The following is a 20,119-nucleotide window of genomic DNA, read 5'->3' as shown; positions in this document are numbered from 1 at the left end:
CTACTTTCTTAGTTTTAGTGAGAACGCGGGCAGCAGCGTTCTGAATCAGCTGCAGATGCCTGACTTTTTAGTCAGACCTGTGAAGACACTGTTGCAGTAATCAATTCGCATAAAGGCAAACACATGGATGAATTTTTCGAGGTCCGGCAAGGACATTAGTCCTGTAATCCTGGAAATGTTCTTCAGGTGATAAAAGGCTGACTTAGCGGCTGTCTTGATGTGTCTCCAGAGGTTCAGGTCTTAGTCCATCACTACACCCAGATTTCGGGCCTGATAAGTAGTTTCTAGCTGTAATAACTGAAGGTGTGTGCTGACTCTTGATGGCTCCTCCTTTGGTCCAAAAATACTGTTTTTAGTTTTGTTTTTATTCGACTGAAGAAAATGATGACACATCCATGCATTTATTTGTTCTATGCATCTATCTAACGCTTGAATTGGTTTGTAGTCACCTGGTGACATTGTAACGTAGAGCTGTGTATCATCTGTGTAGTTATGGTAATTATTTTATTTGTTTTAATCCGAGCCAGGAGGAGCATGTAGATATTAAATAGGAGGGCTCCCAGGATGGAACCTTGGAACCTGTCCTTTAAGTAAGCTTCACACCCGTCAAGTATCAGAATCCCCGACCCAGTTTTCCAGTCTGTCTAGTAATATAACATGATCAACAGTGTTGAATGCTGCACTGAGGTTCAATAATATTAGCACTGTGGTTCTTCCACAGTCTGCATTTATGCGGCTGTCATTGACCACCTTGACATGGGCAGACTCAATACTGTGTTGAGAACAGAAACCTGACTGGAAGACGTCAAAGCGGCTGGTCATTATACAAAAGCTATTTAACTGTTGAAACACAGCTTTTTCAATAACTTTACTGATGAATGGGAGATTTGTGATGGGCCTGTAATTTTGTAATAGCAACTTGTCCATATTATTCTTGTCATAATTTGTTTGAGTTTTAGTTTTTGGGTTCTCTGATTATTATCATGTTCCCCAAGTCATGTTTGGTGCCTTGCCACTGTTTGTTTTCCAGGTGGTTCTTCTGTTCATTCCTTAGATTTAGATCTCTAATTCTTGTATTCTGTTCATGGTGCATACTGTTGTTGTTGTTCTCTTATATCTGTAAGATTTTCTCTCCATTAGTTTGTATCCATAGACTTCTGTTTTTTTCGTGCCATGTTTTGTTTTCACTCTCTGCCTCAGCCAACTCAATCAGCTTCATCTGGTCCACCTGTTCATGCCAATCAGTTTGTGTTTTCACCTGTGTCTTGCCCTTTAAATACTTCTCTTTTCTGTTTACTCCTCCCTGGATTATTTTGCTATTTTCCTGTCGACTGTAGCAAAAAAGCCATGAGCATTATTAATGTTTTTGTTGATGGTTCAAGAAAATAAAGATTCCCTTGCAACTAGTTCCCATTCATTTATCAAAATTGTTATGAAAATAAGTCTTAGAAAATATACTGATAATAGTATTATGACCAGTTAGCATACTGATTATGTCATCCTTTAACATATGCAAGCTCACCTTTACCTGCTTATTTAAATGTATTCATTTATCTGCTGTGCTCACAGAAACTTTGATTTTCCACCAACAGAGCGGTTCTCATTCACCTGTTTCACTGCCTAATTTTCAGGAAATTAAATGAGTAGGAAATTTGGAGGGAATTTTTGCTTATTAGGAGTACATTTTTAACTGCAGCCAATTTCAACGCATCACAGGGTTAGTGTCCCTAATTAATAAAATTCTGTCATAAATAAAAGATTTTCTCGCTGTTGTTTTAGGTTTACTTCCCTGCGTGATGTTCAATGAGAAGTAACAGAAAACATTAGGTTTAGCTTCACTGGTTAGTCATTTATGCTATACAGTGCCTTGCGAAGGTATTCAGCCCTCTTGAACTTTTCAACCTCTTGCCACATTTCAGGCTTCAAACATAAAGATATAAAATTCTAATTTTTTGTGAAGAATCAACAACAAGTGGGACACAATCGTGAAGTTGAATGAAATTTATTGGATGTGTCAAACTTGTTTAACAAATAAAAAACTGAAAAGTGGGGCGTGCAATATTATTTGGCCCCCTTTGCATTAATACTTTGTAGCTCCACCCTTTGCTGCAATTACAGCTGCAAGTCACTTGGGGTATGTCTCTATCAGTTTTGCACATCGAGAGACTGAAATTCTTGCCCATTCCAACTTTTTTAACAAATAAAAAACTGAAAAGTGGGGCTTGCAATATTATTCGGCCCCTTTACTTTCAGTGCAGCAAACTCACTCCAGAAGTTCAGTGAGGATCTCTGAATGATCCAATGTTGTCCCAAATGACTGATGAAAATAAATAGAATCCACCTGTGTGTAATCAAGTCTCCGTATAAATGCACCTGCTCTGTGATAGTCTCAGGGTTCTGTTCAAAGCGCAGAGAACATCATGAAGACCAAGGAACACACCAGGCAGGTACGAGATACTGTTGTGGAGATGTTTAAAGCCGGATTTGGATACAAAAAGATTTCCCAAGCTTTAAACATCCCAAGGAGCACTGTGCAAGCAATCATATTGAAATGGAAGGAGTATCAGACCACTGCAAATCTACCAAGACCCGGCCGTCCCTCTAAACGTTCATCTTGAACAAGGAGAAGACTGATCAGAGACGCAGCCAAGAGGCCCATAATCACTCTGGATGACCTGCAGAGATCTACAGCTGAGGTGGGAGAGTCTGTCCATAGGACAACAATCAGTCGTACACTGCACAAATCTGGCCTTTTTGGAAGAATGGCAAGAAGAAAGCCATTTCTCAAAGATATCCATAAAAAGGCTCATTTAAAGTTTGCCACAAGCCACCTGGGAGACGCACCAAACATGTGGAAGAAGTTGCTCTGGTCAGATGAAACCAAAATCAATCTGTTTGGCCACAATGCAAAACGATATGTTTGGCGTAAAAGCAACACAGCTCATCACCCTGAACACACCATCCCCACTGTCAAACATGGTGGTGGCAGCATCATGGTTTGGGCCTGCTTTTCATCAGCAGGGACAGGGAAGATGGTCAAAATTGATGGGAAGATGGATGGGGCCAAATACAGGACCATTCTGGAAGAAAACCTGTTGGAGTCTGCAAGAGACCTGAGACTGGGACGGAGATTTATCTTCCAACAAGACAATGATCCAAAACATAAAGCCAAATCTACAATGGAATGGTTCACAAATAAACGTATCCAGGTGTTGGAATGGCCAAGTCAAAGTCCAGACCTGAATCCAATCGAGAATCTGTGGAAAGAGCTGAAGATTGTTGTTCACGAACGCTCTCCATCCAACCTCACTGAGATCGAGCTGTTTTGCAAGGAAGAATGGGCAAGAATTTCAGTCTCTCGATGTGCAAAACTGATAGAGACAAACCCCAAGCGACTTGCAGCTGTAATTGCAGCAAAGGGTGGCGCTACAAAGTATTAACACAAGGGGGCCGAATAATATTGCACGCCCCACTTTTCAGTTTTTTATTTGTTAAACAAGTTTGACACATCCAATAAATTTCATTCCACTTCACGATTGTGTCCAACTTGTTGTTGATTCTTCACAAAAAATTTGAATTTTACATCTTTATGTTTGAAGCCTGAAATGTGGCAAGAGGTTGAAAGGTTCAAGGGGGCCGAATACTTTCGCAAGGCACTGTACCTGCAAACTAAAGCCACAGCTTGTCTCACTCCCTGTCTGCAGCAGGTTCCCAAACAATAACAACAGAAACGTGCTGAATGGTATGATGGCTAGACATCTCCATATTGGTTATACTTGCTTATACTGTAATTTGAACAAATGCATAAGGGACATTTATGTATCTGGAATTTGTACCCAAGACTGAACTGGACTATTCCTGATACCTTCCATGATTTCTTTTGATTTTCCATGAATTCACACAGAGAAGCAGCATATTTGAGGTATGCCCTAAAATACACCCACAATTGTGCTTTAAATTAATTATTGAATATTAATAATTTAACATATCAGAAGCTAACAAAGCCATGTCATCATCCTATGTGCTTTCTCAAATTGTTTAAAGGCAGAGTCATTTTATGTGAACTCTTGAATTTAAAAGCGATTAAAATGATCGCAAAATTCTGATTTAGGTCATTCTAACAGACCTAAAACAGACCTAAAATGTTTGTCTGATTTAACTTCGGACAATGAGAAAAAAGGTTATGTTCTACTGTAACTATAGGGTTTTAGCTGTGTGTTTGTAAACCCACTTCTGGTAAAAACATTGAGACATGTGAAATATATTTAGTCTCAGACTGGTAGTAAACACAAAAAAAATTATTACCCACAGCAATGTTTTCCGTCCTGATTTGCACCAAAACATTATGCCCTGTGCCAATCCACCATAACTTGATGACACTTCATGTATTTGCTTTGGTAACAAATGACAACATTGCTATGCCTCAAACTCAGCCCACGTGTTGGTAGAAAATCTGTCTAGATCAGGGAAGCAGAAATATACACTGACCAAACTGGCACGGGATTAAAAGACACCAGAGATCGTCTGGAAGCCAGATGTGTGGCTCTGTGTGTGTGTGTGTGTGTGTGTGTGTGTGTGTGTGTGTGTGTGTGTGTGTGTGTGTGTGTGTGTGTTCCTGTCTTGGCATCACAGTGAGAACCATTTTCCCGATTTCTCCATCAAATTGAGGACCGTTTGTACCAAAGTGAGGACATTTTGCTGGTCCTCACGACCTATTTTGCTAACGGTTAGGTTTAGGACTAAGGTGTGAATTGAGTTTAGGTTAAGGTTAGGGTTAGGCATGCACTGGTAATGGTTAGGTTTAGGGTTATTGTCAGGGTTAGGGCATAGAAAGGGTTGAAAATGACTGAAAATCAATGGAAGTCAATGGGAGTCAACACATGGTCCTCACTACATATAGTAAAACAAGAGTGTGTGTGTGTGTGTGTGTGTGTGTGTGTGTGTTTGTGTGTGTGTGTGTGTGTGTGTGTGTATGAGAGACTTAACACCAGGTGAGTCCTTTAATCGTGTGCATGCATTGGTGTCTATTGTGAACGAGTGTTAGTGATTAGTCCGTCATTATCTCAGTAACGGCGAAGAATGCAACAACATACTTTGCTGCGGAAGCAGAAATCTGGGTTGGTTGAGCCTCCCACACTGACTGCACAAAAACATAAAACCATACACCACAGATCCAGCACTGAAACTTAAATCCCTCTCAGAATCCTTGCCCCAGGTAGCTGGCACAGCTGTTCTTTTTCTTGCTCATGTTCTTCTCCTGGAGCTTGTCTCAAGATATCCCTCTGAATAACTTGACGTGATTTCACTCCAAGACCACAAATGATAAAAAAGAGAGATGAAAACCAGATGGATTGAGATATATAGAGGAAAGAAATAGAGAGCAGCAATGAATGAGACAGAGGGTACATATGCTTATTTTCCCCACTGTTCAGAATCAGAATCAGTTTAATTGGGCAAATCTGTGCACACAAATAAGGAATTTGGTTCTATTTTCTTCTCATTGAAAACATTAAATATAAATATATAAAAAGGGAGGGTTTTTTGTAAATATGGATCTGATCAGTCAGACAAGCATTTCTCTACATTAGTTCTTGATTTTGGAGTCAGAATGAAGGATGCAACAACCACATGTACAGACAGACAGTCACCTTAAAGAATTAAATGAATCACAGCTAAAATCACAGCTCATTTCTAATACAAACAATTCAGTAGGAATCCTAGCAAATAACAAAGGGTTTCTTTGGCCAAACTTCCCTCAAAGACTGCATCAATATTTGTGCATCACAGGGTTCATCACTTTATGTGGCTCTGGCTTCTGTTATTGTTGGATGTCGCATCTTATGGTGGCTTTGATATTTAGAGGACAAAGAGTGAACATTTGAGAAATTTATAGCATTAGAGTGTCATAAACATTGTCTTTGCATTGAAGCTTCACAAGGTTTTACCAAAAACTAATATAAACAGATAGGTCTTAATTAATTCATAACATGATGTCTTGATTGATGTTCACAGGCTGCCACTGCTTTACAAGCTAAAAAGAAATCAGAATTTTTCCAGGGTTATTGAAGGACTGATAATTAATGGTTTAGGAGCCAAAATATCATATCAAGATTTTCTGTGGTGCAATTATAATCACTATTTAATCACAATGTCCCCATATAAAAGCATCGTTCTTCAATAACACATGTCAAGTAGAACTGACATTCAGTAGAAATATTAACATGCCTAAATTTCAAGAACTCTGTCACAAACTCTTTACTAACTCAAACAAATCACAACACTGTACGTCCACGCGTGCTCAAAACGGACATCCAGTGGACATGTCCACACAAATCTCAATTTTTATGTCCGCGTACGCAGTGCCACACAATAAACTGCTCGGTGGGTAAAATCTCCACATCAAACGCCTTTGTATGTGACACACAGGTATTTAAAAAATGACTTAATCTGAATTTTTGCAGACAAAGGTTTTTCTTAAACTCAGATGTTTACTTTGGGCCAGATAAATGTGCTTCTTTTGTCATCTACATAAATTACCTTTTTAAATGTTACATTTTCATCAAAGTGTTCCACTCCTGAGGCTCCATTGTCTTTATTCTTATATTTCAAAAAAGGAAAGTGGTATAAAGTTGATTTTACTAAATCTTAGTCAAATGCTAAAATCCTAAAACACATTTATTTTATTATGCCAAGAGCTTTCGAAACATTTTTTTTAACTTGTTCCTTCTTTTATGAACCTGTTCTCTTTTATCATCTTTTCAGCCCTTCATTCCACTTCTGAAGAAATTTGTCCTGCCAAAAATAATAAAAGAAACACTTTTCAACACAGTCTTTTGTTCTACATGTGAGACATTATAGCAGTTCTTACTATTAAACACTTTGAGAGGAAAGGGTGTTAAGTTGTGATGTTTAAAATATAGCATAGAGCCTCATCCTGGACCTTATCAGTACTAATATTACAGTTATTAATAACTGTATACATATAGTATGTATGTCTCACCTTCAGTAAAACTGTATCCTTGTTTAATTAGTTTAGTTTATATAATATTACATGTGTAATTCAGAGAAATAAAATAGTTCACTAATCAATGGTCCACCTGTGATTAATTGCTATGATTTATTTCTTAATTATATTGTATCTTTAAACCCAGAGCTGTATGTTTAAAATCAGCACAGAAGATATGAAAGAGAAGAGGGAAGTTTACTTTTGAACTTTCTACTACGTCTTACTGGAAACAGGAGATATTTTCCTGGTTTATTGAGCAACACTTTTTTTCTGTCTACATGTAGAACTAGACTATAAGACTGGCTGCAGCCATGAGATCAATGTGTTGATCTGAAGGACTTTAAATCTGTTTAGCTAGCTAGGATTAAATGCTTTTATTTTGACTGAAGTAAAGGACCAGATATTTTCACATTATGATGCAAATCCCACTAGACGCTCACAGAGAAGGTTGCTACTGTTTTCTATCACAGATCATTTAACTTCACCTGTAGCTCAGGTGAAAGTTCCTCATCATGACCCTGAAGATGCTCATTAGAGTGAACCTCCACCTCATGTCTTGCTGGGTGAATCAGTGATTAGCTGTAACTTACAATTAGCCCATTCCGAGTCAGCATTAAGGTTTTACCGCAATCTTCGTCTGGGTTATACCGCTCGACATCCACCTGCTCCTGCACACACACACTCACCAGGATCCCACTCTCCGGTTGGCTCCGCGGTTGCTCTGAAATGAGGCCTGTTTGAGACGCTCAGTTTAAATAAGTGCGCAAATAGCTATTTTTTGTCTTCTCCTTTTAACTCATTGTCAGGTTAGGTGGAGTGGGACGTGATTATATGGAGCACAATTGAAAAAATCTGATTGTTTTTAGATAAAAATGTAATGTCCAATACCATTTTGTGGCTGCATCTTTTTAATACTTCTAAATTTCTTCTATCAAGAAGTCAGGATGCCCAGGTCTGACTTCGCACCTGCGGAGTCTGCACAGGGTCCACGAGGCTCATAACATGCTCAGCTATGTTCTGCCCTTTAGCATGACAGTCTTGAGGTGTTTGCATTTTGATTTTCTTTTGTGTGTATATGTTAATTTATCTGGGCAAGGCATTGTTAGTTTAGTTAGCTTCTGTCAGAATCTGAGTCTGTGTGTGTGTGTGTGTGTGTGTGTGTGTGTGTGTGTGTGTGTGTGTGTGTGTGTGTGTGTGCGTGTGTGTGTGTGTGTGTGTGTTTGGTGTACTTGTCTACATAACCATTCAGTGTTTCAGATGGTCCTGGAGTTCTCAGGTGCGCTGGATGACAGGTGTCTCCTATCTGCTGATTGCTTGGAGGAGTACTTAAGCAGGAGGCTGCCAGCACTTCGATGCCAGAGTGTTTGCCTCAGTGGTAACAAACTCAGCCTCTACTGATCTTTTGCTTCGTTTTTGAACTTCAAGTAACTTTGTATTTTGTTTCCACGCAGGTTTTCACCTGAGGCTTTGTTTACCTTGCTGAGTTCCAACTTCGTTCCAGAGTTTCTCTGAGCATCTGGATTATCAACTACTGAGTTAAGGATCTACAGGTCCTTCTCAAAATATTAGCATATTGTGATAAAGTTCATTATTTTCCATAATGTCATGATGAAAATTTAACATTCATATATTTTAGATTCATTGCACACTAACTGAAATATTTCAGGTCTTTTATTGTCTTAATACGGATGATTTTGGCATACAGCTCATGAAAACCCAAAATTCCCATCTCACAAAATTAGCATATCATTAAAAGGGTCTCTAAACGAGCTATGAACCTAATCATCTGAATCAACGAGTTAACTCTAAACACCTGCAAAAAATTCCTGAGGCCTTTAAAACTCCCAGCCTGGTTCATCACTCAAAACCCCAATCATGGGTAAGACTGCCGACCTGACTGCTGTCCAGAAGGCCACTATTGACACCCTCAAGCAAGAGGGTAAGACACAGAAAGAAATTTCTGAACGAATAGGCTGTTCCCAGAGTGCTGTATCAAGGCACCTCAGTGGGAAGTCTGTGGGAAGGAAAAAGTGTGGCAGAAAACGCTGCACAACGAGAAGAGGTGACCGGACCCTGAGGAAGATTGTGGAGAAGGGCCGATTCCAGACCTTGGGGGACCTGCGGAAGCAGTGGACTGAGTCTGGAGTAGAAACATCCAGAGCCACCGTGCACAGGCGTGTGCAGGAAATGGGCTACAGGTGCCGCATTCCCCAGGTCAAGCCACTTTTGAACCAGAAACAGCGGCAGAAGCGCCTGACCTGGGCTACAGAGAAGCAGCACTGGACTGTTGCTCTGTGGTCCAAAGTACTTTTTTCAGATGAAAGCAAATTCTGCATGTCATTCGGAAATCAAGGTGCCAGAGTCTGGAGGAAGACTGGGGAGAAGGAAATGCCAAAATGCCAGAAGTCCAGTGTCAAGTACCCACAGTCAGTGATGGTCTGGGGTGCCGTGTCAGCTGCTGGTGTTGGTCCACTGTGTTTTATCAAGGGCAGGGTCAATGCAGCTAGCTATCAGGAGATTTTGGAGCACTTCATGCTTCCATCTGCTGAAAAGCTTTATGGAGATGAAGATTTCGTTTTTCAGCACGACCTGGCACCTGCTCACAGTGCCAAAACCACTGGTAAATGGTTTACTGACCATGGTATCAATGTGCTCAATTGGCCTGCCAACTCTCCTGACCTGAACCCCATAGAGAATCTGTGGGATATTGTGAAGAGAACGTTGAGAGACTCAAGACCCAACACTCTGGATGAGCTAAAGGCCGCTATCGAAGCATCCTGGGCCTCCATAAGACCTCAGCAGTGCCACAGGCTGATTGCCTCCATGCCACGCCGCATTGAAGCAGTCATTTCTGCCAAAGGATTCCAGACCAAGTATTGAGTGCATAACTGTACATGATTATTTGAAGGTTGACGTTTTTTGTATTAAAAACACTTTTCTTTTATTGGTCGGATGAAATATGCTAATTTTGTGAGATAGGAATTTTGGGTTTTCATGAGCTGTATGCCAAAATCATCCGTATTAAGACAATAAAAGACCTGAAATATTTCAGTTAGTGTGCAATGAATCTAAAATATATGAATGTTTATCACAATATGCTAATATTTTGAGAAGGACCTGTATATTCCTGTGGATTTCTCTCACTACCGTCTGTACCTTTCGGACACGGAACAAGCTGGCGGCATCCCATTTCCTCCAACTCCAGGACCCAGGTATCAGCGTACTCTGTCCCTTCCTCCATCTCAAACATCGGCACCTGAGCTCCATTTGGCTGGCACCAAGATCACAACAAAAAAGACAACTGAACGATCTTCCTTCACAAGTTAAGACTCTGAATCTCTCAACCCCTGATGGTTCAAGCTACAACAATTTAGTCAGCCATTTCTCAGATCTAAGTAATCAGTTACTTCATATCATTCGTTTGTTCACCAGTCCATTCTTCTTCCTTCCCGTACAGTTGGTGTTTCCAGTCCTCATCCCAGACTACTTTGCTGATGATAAAATAAAATCCGTAAAACTTTCTCTTGTGAGTGTTCTCTGTATGTGGGTCAGATCTATACCGAAAATGACAGCTTCCTAGTTTATTTTTGTGTTCTTTGTACTTTAGTTATTTTCTGTTAGGTCCCTGTTACACATTTTCCCAGGGTCTGTTCAGCTCCTCTGTGTTAGTTAGTTCCCTCCCTCAAATTTTCTGCTTTCCTTCTGCCTCAGCTGATCCTCAATATCCTCCTGATTACTCCCATGTCAATCTCCACATTTCTCAGTGTATAAGCTCACCTGTTGTCATTGCTTATCTCTGGATTCTACTGGTGTTCCTGTCTGTGTTACCGTGTTTACTTGTGTTGTCAAAGTCCGTCTTTTTCTTTATTAAATATTCTAGATTTTAGCCATCACTAAATATAGTTTTTTTTTGTTTTTTAAGATATTTTCCAAAAGTAACAACTGTAATAATGCTAAAGTAATAGTGGTATTCATTAAAATCTATAATTTCATCCTTGTTACACAACATTCATAAAACCAAAGGAAATGGATGAAAATGAAACTGGTGTATTTAATGAAGAGCATAGAACTGCAAAGCACAAAATGTTCCCAATAGTATGGTCTCTTGCATGTGTTGAGTTTTGGAGGGTGCACCATCTTCCTCCTATCTTGAACTGTTTACAGCATCAAGGTACACCAAGGTTTTAAAAAAGTAAGTTTCAAAACTGCAAACATTTTCACCACACTCTACAGTTAAAAGTCTGCATATGGAGATGTCAGAGTGACCAGTTTTCTCCAGCTGCATGGATCACAAAGACAAAACATCTGATTGGGCAGTTTTATGCTCCTCATTAAGTAGGACAAGTTTGCAAATGTCTGCTTCCTGATCCAACATAACTGTGCACCAGTGCACAAAGCAAGGACTACAACACATGGATGAGCAAGTTTGGTGTGCAAGAACTTGACTAGCCTGCACAGAATTCTGACCCAAATAAACACCTTTGGGGTGAATGAGAGCGGAGACTGTGAGCCAGGCCTTCTCATCCAACACCAGCGTATGAACTCAGAAAGGCAATTCTGAAAGGCCAAAAATTTCAACAGTCATAGTCCTTCCTCTGGAATGGATTTTGATCCATATCGATTTGATAGCATCACCCAGTTGCTGCTGATTTGTTCCCTCAATAATATGAATCTCGTTACATAACATCCTATGGGTGCACTATTGAACTGACATCGAGTTGCCCTTGAGCACAGAAGGTGTGGGTGATAAAACGGCATTAGATGGTCAAGGATTAGATTTGTTGACAATATCTGCCAAAGCAGAGAAATGTCAGGATCAATTAAGGAAAAATTAAGCAGAAAAATAATGTTAGTGCCATGGGGTTGTGCTATTGTCTTTGGTTAACACTGAACAAATTTGTTCAACTAAAATAGCCTTTTAACTTGTAAATACTTAGTTAGCTACAGGTTATGTTTAAAGTGTAGACTTTGACCAAAGAATTGACCAGATAATATAAATAAGCAATATTCTATGCACTCCATAAACTGGTACAACTTTTTAACCCAGTTTCTTGATTTATGCTTTTGGGGTTTGGTGGTTTAACTAAACATTGAAATAAAAACTGTGACCCAGTATCTTGGGTTAGAGAAAATAACTTGTTCTAGCTGACTAGTCTAGTCACTGGAAACCAGTGACTAGACTTCACTGGACCTCTTCCACAGGCAAAATTATGGTAAATTTCAATTATTCACTTATTTCAATTTCTCCAGTGCATACTAGAAAAAGCTTTTTTTGACTTATGATAACATTAGCTTTTTAGCAGCTAAGTAGTTGGCCCAGGTAATGGTGAACTATGTTCAACATTCACACATCAAAGCTACTCAAAGTCAATACGAAGAGGCAACAGTTTTACAGTGTTAAGTTTAGACATTAATTTTGTAATACAAATTCAAAAAGAGCCTTTTTGGACATTATGAGGTTGTCATCTTCATTGTTTTAATCTGATAATATTTAATACAGAAATAAACGGGGGAAAAAAAATCATTGATTTTAAGCTAAATATTACTTGATTATTATTCCATGTTATGGGGGAGTCTTTTCAACCTACTTTTTAGGAGCCTTAACGTTAGCCATCTGTCATTTAAACCAGCTTCCGTGGTTGCAAATCTAACCTTGTTCCCGTATGTAAAATTATTTCAGGGCTGGATTGGGCAGTTTGAATCATATTGGTGCAGTGACTGTGGCTCAATGGTAAGAGTAGTCATTTTGCAATCTGAAAGTTGTCGGTTCGGTTCCCATGGGCAAGGCACTTAACCCCAAGTTGCCTACCAATCTGCATATTGATGTATGTATGTGTCTGTGTTTGTACGTGTGACTGGTTGACATACTGAACCCACAAATTATCTTCTGTTGTATTAATGTTATGCTTTTTTCTGCAAAAAAAAAAGATGCCAAAAGCCATAAATTGTGCCTTATGGAAATGTGAAACATAGATGGTTCATGTTGAAGAATTCACTAGCCTGCCCTTATCCTAAAAATATACATTTAAAGCTTCTGTGAGTGTGACATAACTGCAGAAAGCCAAAGAAATCTGTGTTTACATCCACTACAGTGGAAACCAAACAGAATACTTTTCCAGCAGTAAATTGAATGGGTCCTGCAGGAAGCTGACTTTTACACAATAACCCAGTAATGTAAAGTTTGTGAGACACCTCAGGCCATGACATGATTGACCGTAACCTGACCAAATTGCTTAGAGGTTTACAATCATATTTTAGACCCAACCTGAATTGCTGACAGGCCAGTGTATGGCTGCAGATGACAGTAGCAAATGTAAAAACAGACAATAAAATAAAGACAAATAAATATATAAGTATCTGCCCAATAATTGTGGAATAAAATTGAAAATGGAAAAACACACAAGGCTTTTTTCTAAAGAATTGCAATTAACATGGACATCTAAAGAGGCAGTGATTGGTTGACCTAACATAACCTTAAAAGGTTTTGGGGTCACATTTGTCATTTCAGTAATAACCTGCACTGACAGCGTGTTGTTTGAACATGTGCATATCACTACAGTGCTATAACAAAAATTCCTTACGTTTCTGCTTATTGTGTCACATTTGAATCTTTCAGACCGTCAAACAAATTTTAACACAAAACAAAGAAAAGCTGAATAAAAACCAAATGCAAGTTCCAAAAAATGATTTAATTTATTTAGGAAAATGCAAACTAAACTTACCAAATGCCATGGGAAAAAGTAAACCCTTTGTTAAATCAAAAATTAGTTCCAGTTAACCCGTTTTTTAAGATGAGTTTAATTTCATTAGTTTCACCATGGCCTGTTTTGTGCCAGACCTGTGATCTCAGAAAGAACTTTAATAGAGACAACCTGAAGTAGGCTAGAACAACTTGAAAAACCACATTTCATGCCTTGATCTAAAGGAATTCAGAAACAAAAGAAAAACAAATTTATTTACATCTATCAGTCTGGAAATGGTTACAATGTCATGTCTAAGGCTTTTGGACTCCAGCAAACCACAGTAAGAGAAATGATCCACAAATGCAAAAACCATGGGATAGTACTGAATCTTCCAAGTAGTGCCCAGCAAACCAAAACTACTCCAAGAGAGATCACTGACGACTCATTCAGGAGGTCACAAAGGAACCCAGAGCTTGCTGAATAGGTGTGTCAGTGAACATCAGTTTCCATGTTCTGGCACTGATTGTCAATTGGGTTTCGGTCTGAACTTTGACTGAGCCATTCTTGCACATTTTGATCTTAACCATTCCATTACAGTGATGGCTGTATGTTTAAGATCCTTGTTTTAATGTGAGGTTTACTGTGGTGGCCTAGTGGTTAGAACAGGAGGTTTGTGTTCCAGAGGGGACACAAGGGGCCAGGTTTGTATCCCACAGATTACCACTCTGGGACCCTGAGCAAGACCCTTAGCCCCAGAATGCTCCCCGGGCGCCGCACAATGGCAGTCCACTGCTCCCTGTAAGGGATGGGTTAAATGCAGAGGACAAATTTTGTTGTAATGTGTTTGTGTTGGTCATATCACATAAAATCCTAATAATATACACTAAAGTTTTCCTTTATGTGTTTTATTGTAATACATGGCAAGGCACTTTGTACAATCCCATGCATTTTATTTTGAGTGGAGATCATGTATATTTAAAAGTTGTTCACATCATGTACTTCAAAATAAACCCACAAGGGAAACCATTTAATCCAGTGTTTTTAGGAAGACTGCCATTGACTCCTGGCATTCTAAGAGCATGGCTCACAGCGATGACTGTAAACCTGTGGCATCATAACCAAACATCAATCCTGGAAACTCCTTTAAAGATTCATTCTCTTAAAATCTGCCTGTGAAGAGTTCTCTAAAGATTGGACATTCATGAGACCATTGTTCATGTTGCATAGTGTCTTTCTTCTTTTTTTTTTTTTTTTTAAAAAGGACGTTTAAGATTAAGTTTTGCTTAAGACTTTTTTGGACAGTGACCTAAAAATGTCTTTCCAAGCTTCTATCATTGTTGGAAAGATGCTAAATGCCCACTTTGATTTAACCCTATAATCATCAGTGACACCTCTAACTACCCCTGCAGATAAAAGTCCTCCTCATCTGGTTCCAGTGCTGCAGCAGAAAGCATCCCAAATGCAGCTCACCCAACAGCTCACTTCAATTTGCCTGGGTCTGTTCCACATTACCCAGCCGAGGAGGCTAAATATCCTGAAGTGCTTCAGTATGAAGATACAGCAGCAGGTATGGTAGAACAAGTCTAGACACATATAAGGCCTATACTTCTCCAGACTGTCTTGTGCATCTGGCTCTTGGAGCCATGAAATGGGTCGCTCAGTTCATAAAGTTTTAAGGCAAACCCCTACCTTTTATAATGACATAACCCCTTATAAAAAAGCCTATTTGTTTTACCCCTGTGAGTTGTAATTGGAAGGTTTTTATAACTGGGAAATATTATAATCACTTGTCCCTAAATAATAAACAAACCAAACTTAAGCAACGTCTCTGTGCATGTATTATTTTGTATTAGACCAAGTTCTATCAACTTAGCTGGGGGGAGGGGGGTGCAAGGCAGGTGTTGCAAAAGCACAAGGGAAAGAATAGATTGGATTTAGTTGGAACCATTTAGACTTTTTATTTATGTCTGATCAGGCAAAAATAATTTGGAAAAAGAAAAGTTTTAAACAAACATATAGAAATAATCGTGGATGTTTGAGCCTACCTGCGTTTGAAATACAGAATAAAGTGACGCTCAGCAGCAGCAGCGGCGGCCGCATCTTTGTGCCGCTCATTATTCTCCATCGATCCACCATCCTGCATTTAAAGCCAATGATATTGATCACCAATAATAACTCCCTCCAGGCGGGACCCGTGCGATGAGATGCTCTGCGCGAGCTTCAGCTACTCACACGTGCGTCTGGGCGCGCGCTCCGACAGCTGGCTGTTAAGAGCGCGCGTGCATCGAAGCCGATTTAGAATATGATGTCAGATCAAAGTCAGATCTTTGACTTCTCTTCCAAGTCTTTCAGCTCTGAGTGGTTGAACACAGCAGTCCAGCGGGAATTAAAAGGGACATCTAGGAAGGTGATTTCTCCTACATCCTCAGAGAATATTCCTCACTTTCTCTTCCCTCCTCCACGGGCCGACGCCTCCCTCCACAGAGAGATTTGGGACTGGTGGGGCTGGACACAATAATAATTACAAAGCGTGTCATCGTTCAAATAATTGCGGGGTTGTGATGCATTTTTCTACCCTGCACTTTCAAATTCCATCTTATAAGATATACTTGCCACAGTGTTCTATAAAACCAGTCAAACATCACTTTAGATATTTGTACCAAAAGTAAGAAAAACTAACTGGTCTATTGTGTCTTTGCTGTAGAGTATGAAAAACTTAAATCATCTCTGTTACTGCCATGCAAGTGTATGGTGGAGGCAGTGAGATGTTTGGGGTGCATCCATGTTGGGTTTGGGTCTTGTTTTCTTTTTCATGAAACCAGATTGCATTTGATCATCTAGTTCAAAATCAAGGATTTCAGAACTGAAGATTTCAGACTAATTAAACCTTAACTATATTGTTCTACATTGAACAGAGTTTAAGAAAACCTTTATTCTGTTTGCAGAAATAGGCATTATATACTCCTTAGATAGCATAATGAGATTTATATCTATGTCTTTTTAAGTGTCTCAGAAAATAAGAAAATTACGTAAGATGTAAAAAGGAATACTTTGTTGGACCTCCTTTTGCATGAATTACTGCATCAATGCGGCATGACATGGAGGAGATCAGCCTATGGTTTTGCTGAGGCGTTATGGAAGCCCAGTTACTTTGATAAAGGCCTTCATGTCATCTGCATTATTAGTTGTCTGCTATCTCTCATCTTCCTCTTGAAAAAAGATCTCTATGGAGCTCAGTTCAGGCGAGTTTGTTGGCCAATCAAGCACAGTACACCATAGTCATTGAACGAGCTTTTAGTACTTTGGCAGTGTGGGTTGGTACCAAGTCCTGTTGGAAAATGAAATCCATAAAGCTTGTCAGCAGAAGGAGGCCAGACATGCTCTAAAATGTCCTGAAAGATGGTTGCATTGCCTGTGGACTTAAAAAAACACAGTGAACCAACACCAGAACATAAAATGCCACCACAAATCATCACTCACTGTGGAAACTTCATTACTGGACTTCAAGCAACCTGGATTCTGTGCTACTCAGGGACCTTGATTTCCATATGAAATGCAAACTTTAAGTTCATCTGAAAAGAGGACTTTGGACCACAGAACAACAGTCTAGTCTCTAGTTCAGGTGTGGCTTGACACGAGGAATGCAACATTTGTAGCCCAAGTGTAGGATTTGCCGGTGCGTAGTGGATAATGATGCACAGACTCAAGCCTCAGTGCTTTCCTTGTGAAGCTTCCCCAAATTCCTGAATGGATTTTGCTCTGCAATCCTCACTGGAACTGTTCAATTGTGCCTTTGCTATAACAATGCTAGAGTATGAAAAACTTAAATCATCTCTGTTACTGCCATGCAGTTTTTGGTGGAGGCAGTGTGATGGTTTGGGGTGGCATCCATGTTGGGTTTCGGTCTTGTTTTTTTTTTATGAAACCAGACTTTTTACATGTACAGTATATATACTGTACATGTAAAAACATGCTAATTGTGGGCTGGTGTTACATACAACTGTGTCAGAATTTATCAGCCGCAATGTTCAGAATCCTGGCAGCATAGTTTATCCTTGATCTATAAAGGATCTGAAACAGTGAGAACTTGTTCCACAGTGGATTCATTCTTTCTTTATGTCAATTTTGTCTTTGAAGATGCACACAAGCCCATGAGTGAGCGCAGCATGCTGGGACAGGACAGCGTTGCTGCCCAAGTAATAAAAATATGCTGCTGCTTCCAAATTCCACTGCCTGTCTGTCTTTGCCCACACCTGACTCTCTTCAAACACAGAGAAGTGCTTTTCAGATATGCACATGCAGTTCAACGCAAAAGGATGACCCCTTGTTAGAGGAGTTCATACTCCTCTATCCATAAGATCGAAAGGTCAGAGAAGAACATTAGAATACTCTTTATGAGCTTTTAGCTAAGTTTACAGAAGAAACAGGAGAAGATGAACTCAGTTCATGCACATATATGCAAACAAGTGTCAGTTCTTCTTTTGGCCATCATTCTATTTGTCTGTTGTACAGAAGGATTTTTATTATTAGAGGAAATGGATATAAATGGGGGAAGAAGCTGCTGAAGTCCAACAAAAAACAACAGAAAAACCTGAAAACTATCTATTAAGACCACTTTAACAGATTATAGGGAATTTTGGTGTTTTGGAATTAGAATATATATAAAAAGAAGAAAGACTAAAGATCAGAAAAAAGTATTTTGAATAACGTGTGCCTTTAATTAATTAGCTATTTCTTTTGGACTCATTTGGTTTGCTCTATGATTTTTAAGAAGAATTTGAGAGATATGGTTTCACATTTGGAGACATTTGGCTTATTAGTCATGTGTCTTGTACATTACAAGATTAAACATAAAGATACTGTTAATGTATTGAATAATAATTAATGTGAGTTCATGTTTTTGGAACAGCAGTGGTTTTGTTACAGAACTGCGGTTTCAGGCGTGCAGACAGTGACTGCGGGAAACATAGATTCCAGGCATTTTTCCAGTTCCCTTCCTCCTGCTTTAGGTAGCGCGAAAACCTATGACTGCCAGCTACAATCAAGAGGGGTTTGTGTTTCTCTGTCTATGTGTGTGTGTGTGTGTGTGTGTGTGTGTGTTGTAATTGTTTATTTGCAGTGGCGGTACTTGTTATAGAGGATGTTCTGCTTATCTATCTATCTATCTATCTATCTATCTATCTATCTATCTATCTATCTATCTATCTATCTATCTATCTAGGTATCAATCTATCAAAAATGTTTCAGATCATAAAAATTGCCGTTTTCACATGACAATTTTCTCTATTAAAGTAAAAAGTCTATCCTGGTCCTATGTGAAAAAGTAAAATCTGGTCATGCCACCCTTGCCAGCAACAGCTGCAATAACTGACAATCAGACTTTTTGTGTGGAGGAATAGCTCCACTGGATAGCTTTTGTGCATGAAGGGCCTATTTAAGGTCATGCCACACCATTCCAATTAGCTTTAGATTTTAAGACTTTGACTAGCCCACTCCAAAGCCTTATTTGTTTTTTGATCATTGAAGAGGTGGACCTGCTGGTAAGATAATACTCTTTGACCTGCTGCGTAATCCAAGTGTGCTTAAGCCTAAAGTCTATAACTGACACCTTCCTACAAGATTTTCTGGTATAGTTCAATCAATTAACAGCACATCATGCACATCTGAAGCAGACATAGACCCATCACACCACCACTACTATGTTTTCATCAGACAGGATGCACACCTTCCTAAAAATTACAGTCCAAAGAATATTTTCTGAAAAGTCTTAGGGATCATCAAGAATGTTATTTTTGGCCTTGTGAAAAACTTCCATGGATGCAGTTTTTGCAGGGTCTCTTTCTTACTGGTGAATCACAAATACTGACCCTAACTGTGGCAATAGATTCCTGTAGTGTTTTCATTGTAGTTCTTGGCTCTTTTGTGACTTCTTGCATGAGTGTTTGATGCACTCCTGGGGTAATTTTGGTATGCTGACCACATCTGGGAAAGTTCACCAGTTTTGCACGTGTTCTGCATTTGTGGAAAAGCCTTCAAAATGGCTTTGTAACCCTTTCCAGACTGATAGATGTCAGTAAATTGCTTTCTCATCTGTTCTTGAAATTTCTTTAGATCTTCTTTAGAGGTGTGTAGCATCTTTTTGCCTACTTCATGTTGTCATGTTGTGATGTTTGACTGTACACGTCTGGCAATATTTGGGCCTGGTAGTGGATATTGAAATTTAATTTAGCAATTCAAAAATGTTTTATATGATAATTTATGGATTTTAGAATGTATTTTGCATTTACTTGGGTTATCTAAAGTAAATTGGTGTGTTTGGTTGTGTGTGTATGTGTGTGTGGTAGCAAATAGAGGCTTGCTTCCAGAATGTTATTCATGGAAGAATTGCCACAGTTTATTTGTCTATGAAAGAAATCTGCAATATCACAGC

At 39.2% G+C, this 20,119-nt stretch overlaps 1 protein-coding gene across 1 annotated transcript in view; it reads right to left on the bottom strand.

Annotated features, from left to right (window-relative positions):
* Nucleotides 1-16,375, bottom strand: part of LOC124868642 (collagen alpha-1(XI) chain-like) — a 75,445-nt gene extending 59,070 nt beyond the window's left edge. Inside the window, exon 1 of the mRNA XM_047366111.1 lies at nt 15,735-16,375. Coding sequence (XP_047222067.1) covers nt 15,735-15,825 — 91 coding nt within the window. The 5' untranslated portion in view covers nt 15,826-16,375. The remainder of the gene's footprint in view (nt 1-15,734) is intronic.
* Between the last annotated feature and the right edge of the window lie 3,744 nt (nt 16,376-20,119).

The sequence above is a fragment of the Girardinichthys multiradiatus genome, chromosome 5, assembly GCF_021462225.1.
Source record: "Girardinichthys multiradiatus isolate DD_20200921_A chromosome 5, DD_fGirMul_XY1, whole genome shotgun sequence".
Lineage (NCBI taxonomy): Eukaryota > Metazoa > Chordata > Actinopteri > Cyprinodontiformes > Goodeidae > Girardinichthys > Girardinichthys multiradiatus.
The sequence above is the reverse complement of the archived record's forward strand: the minus strand, read 5'-3'. Positions and strand labels throughout refer to the sequence as shown.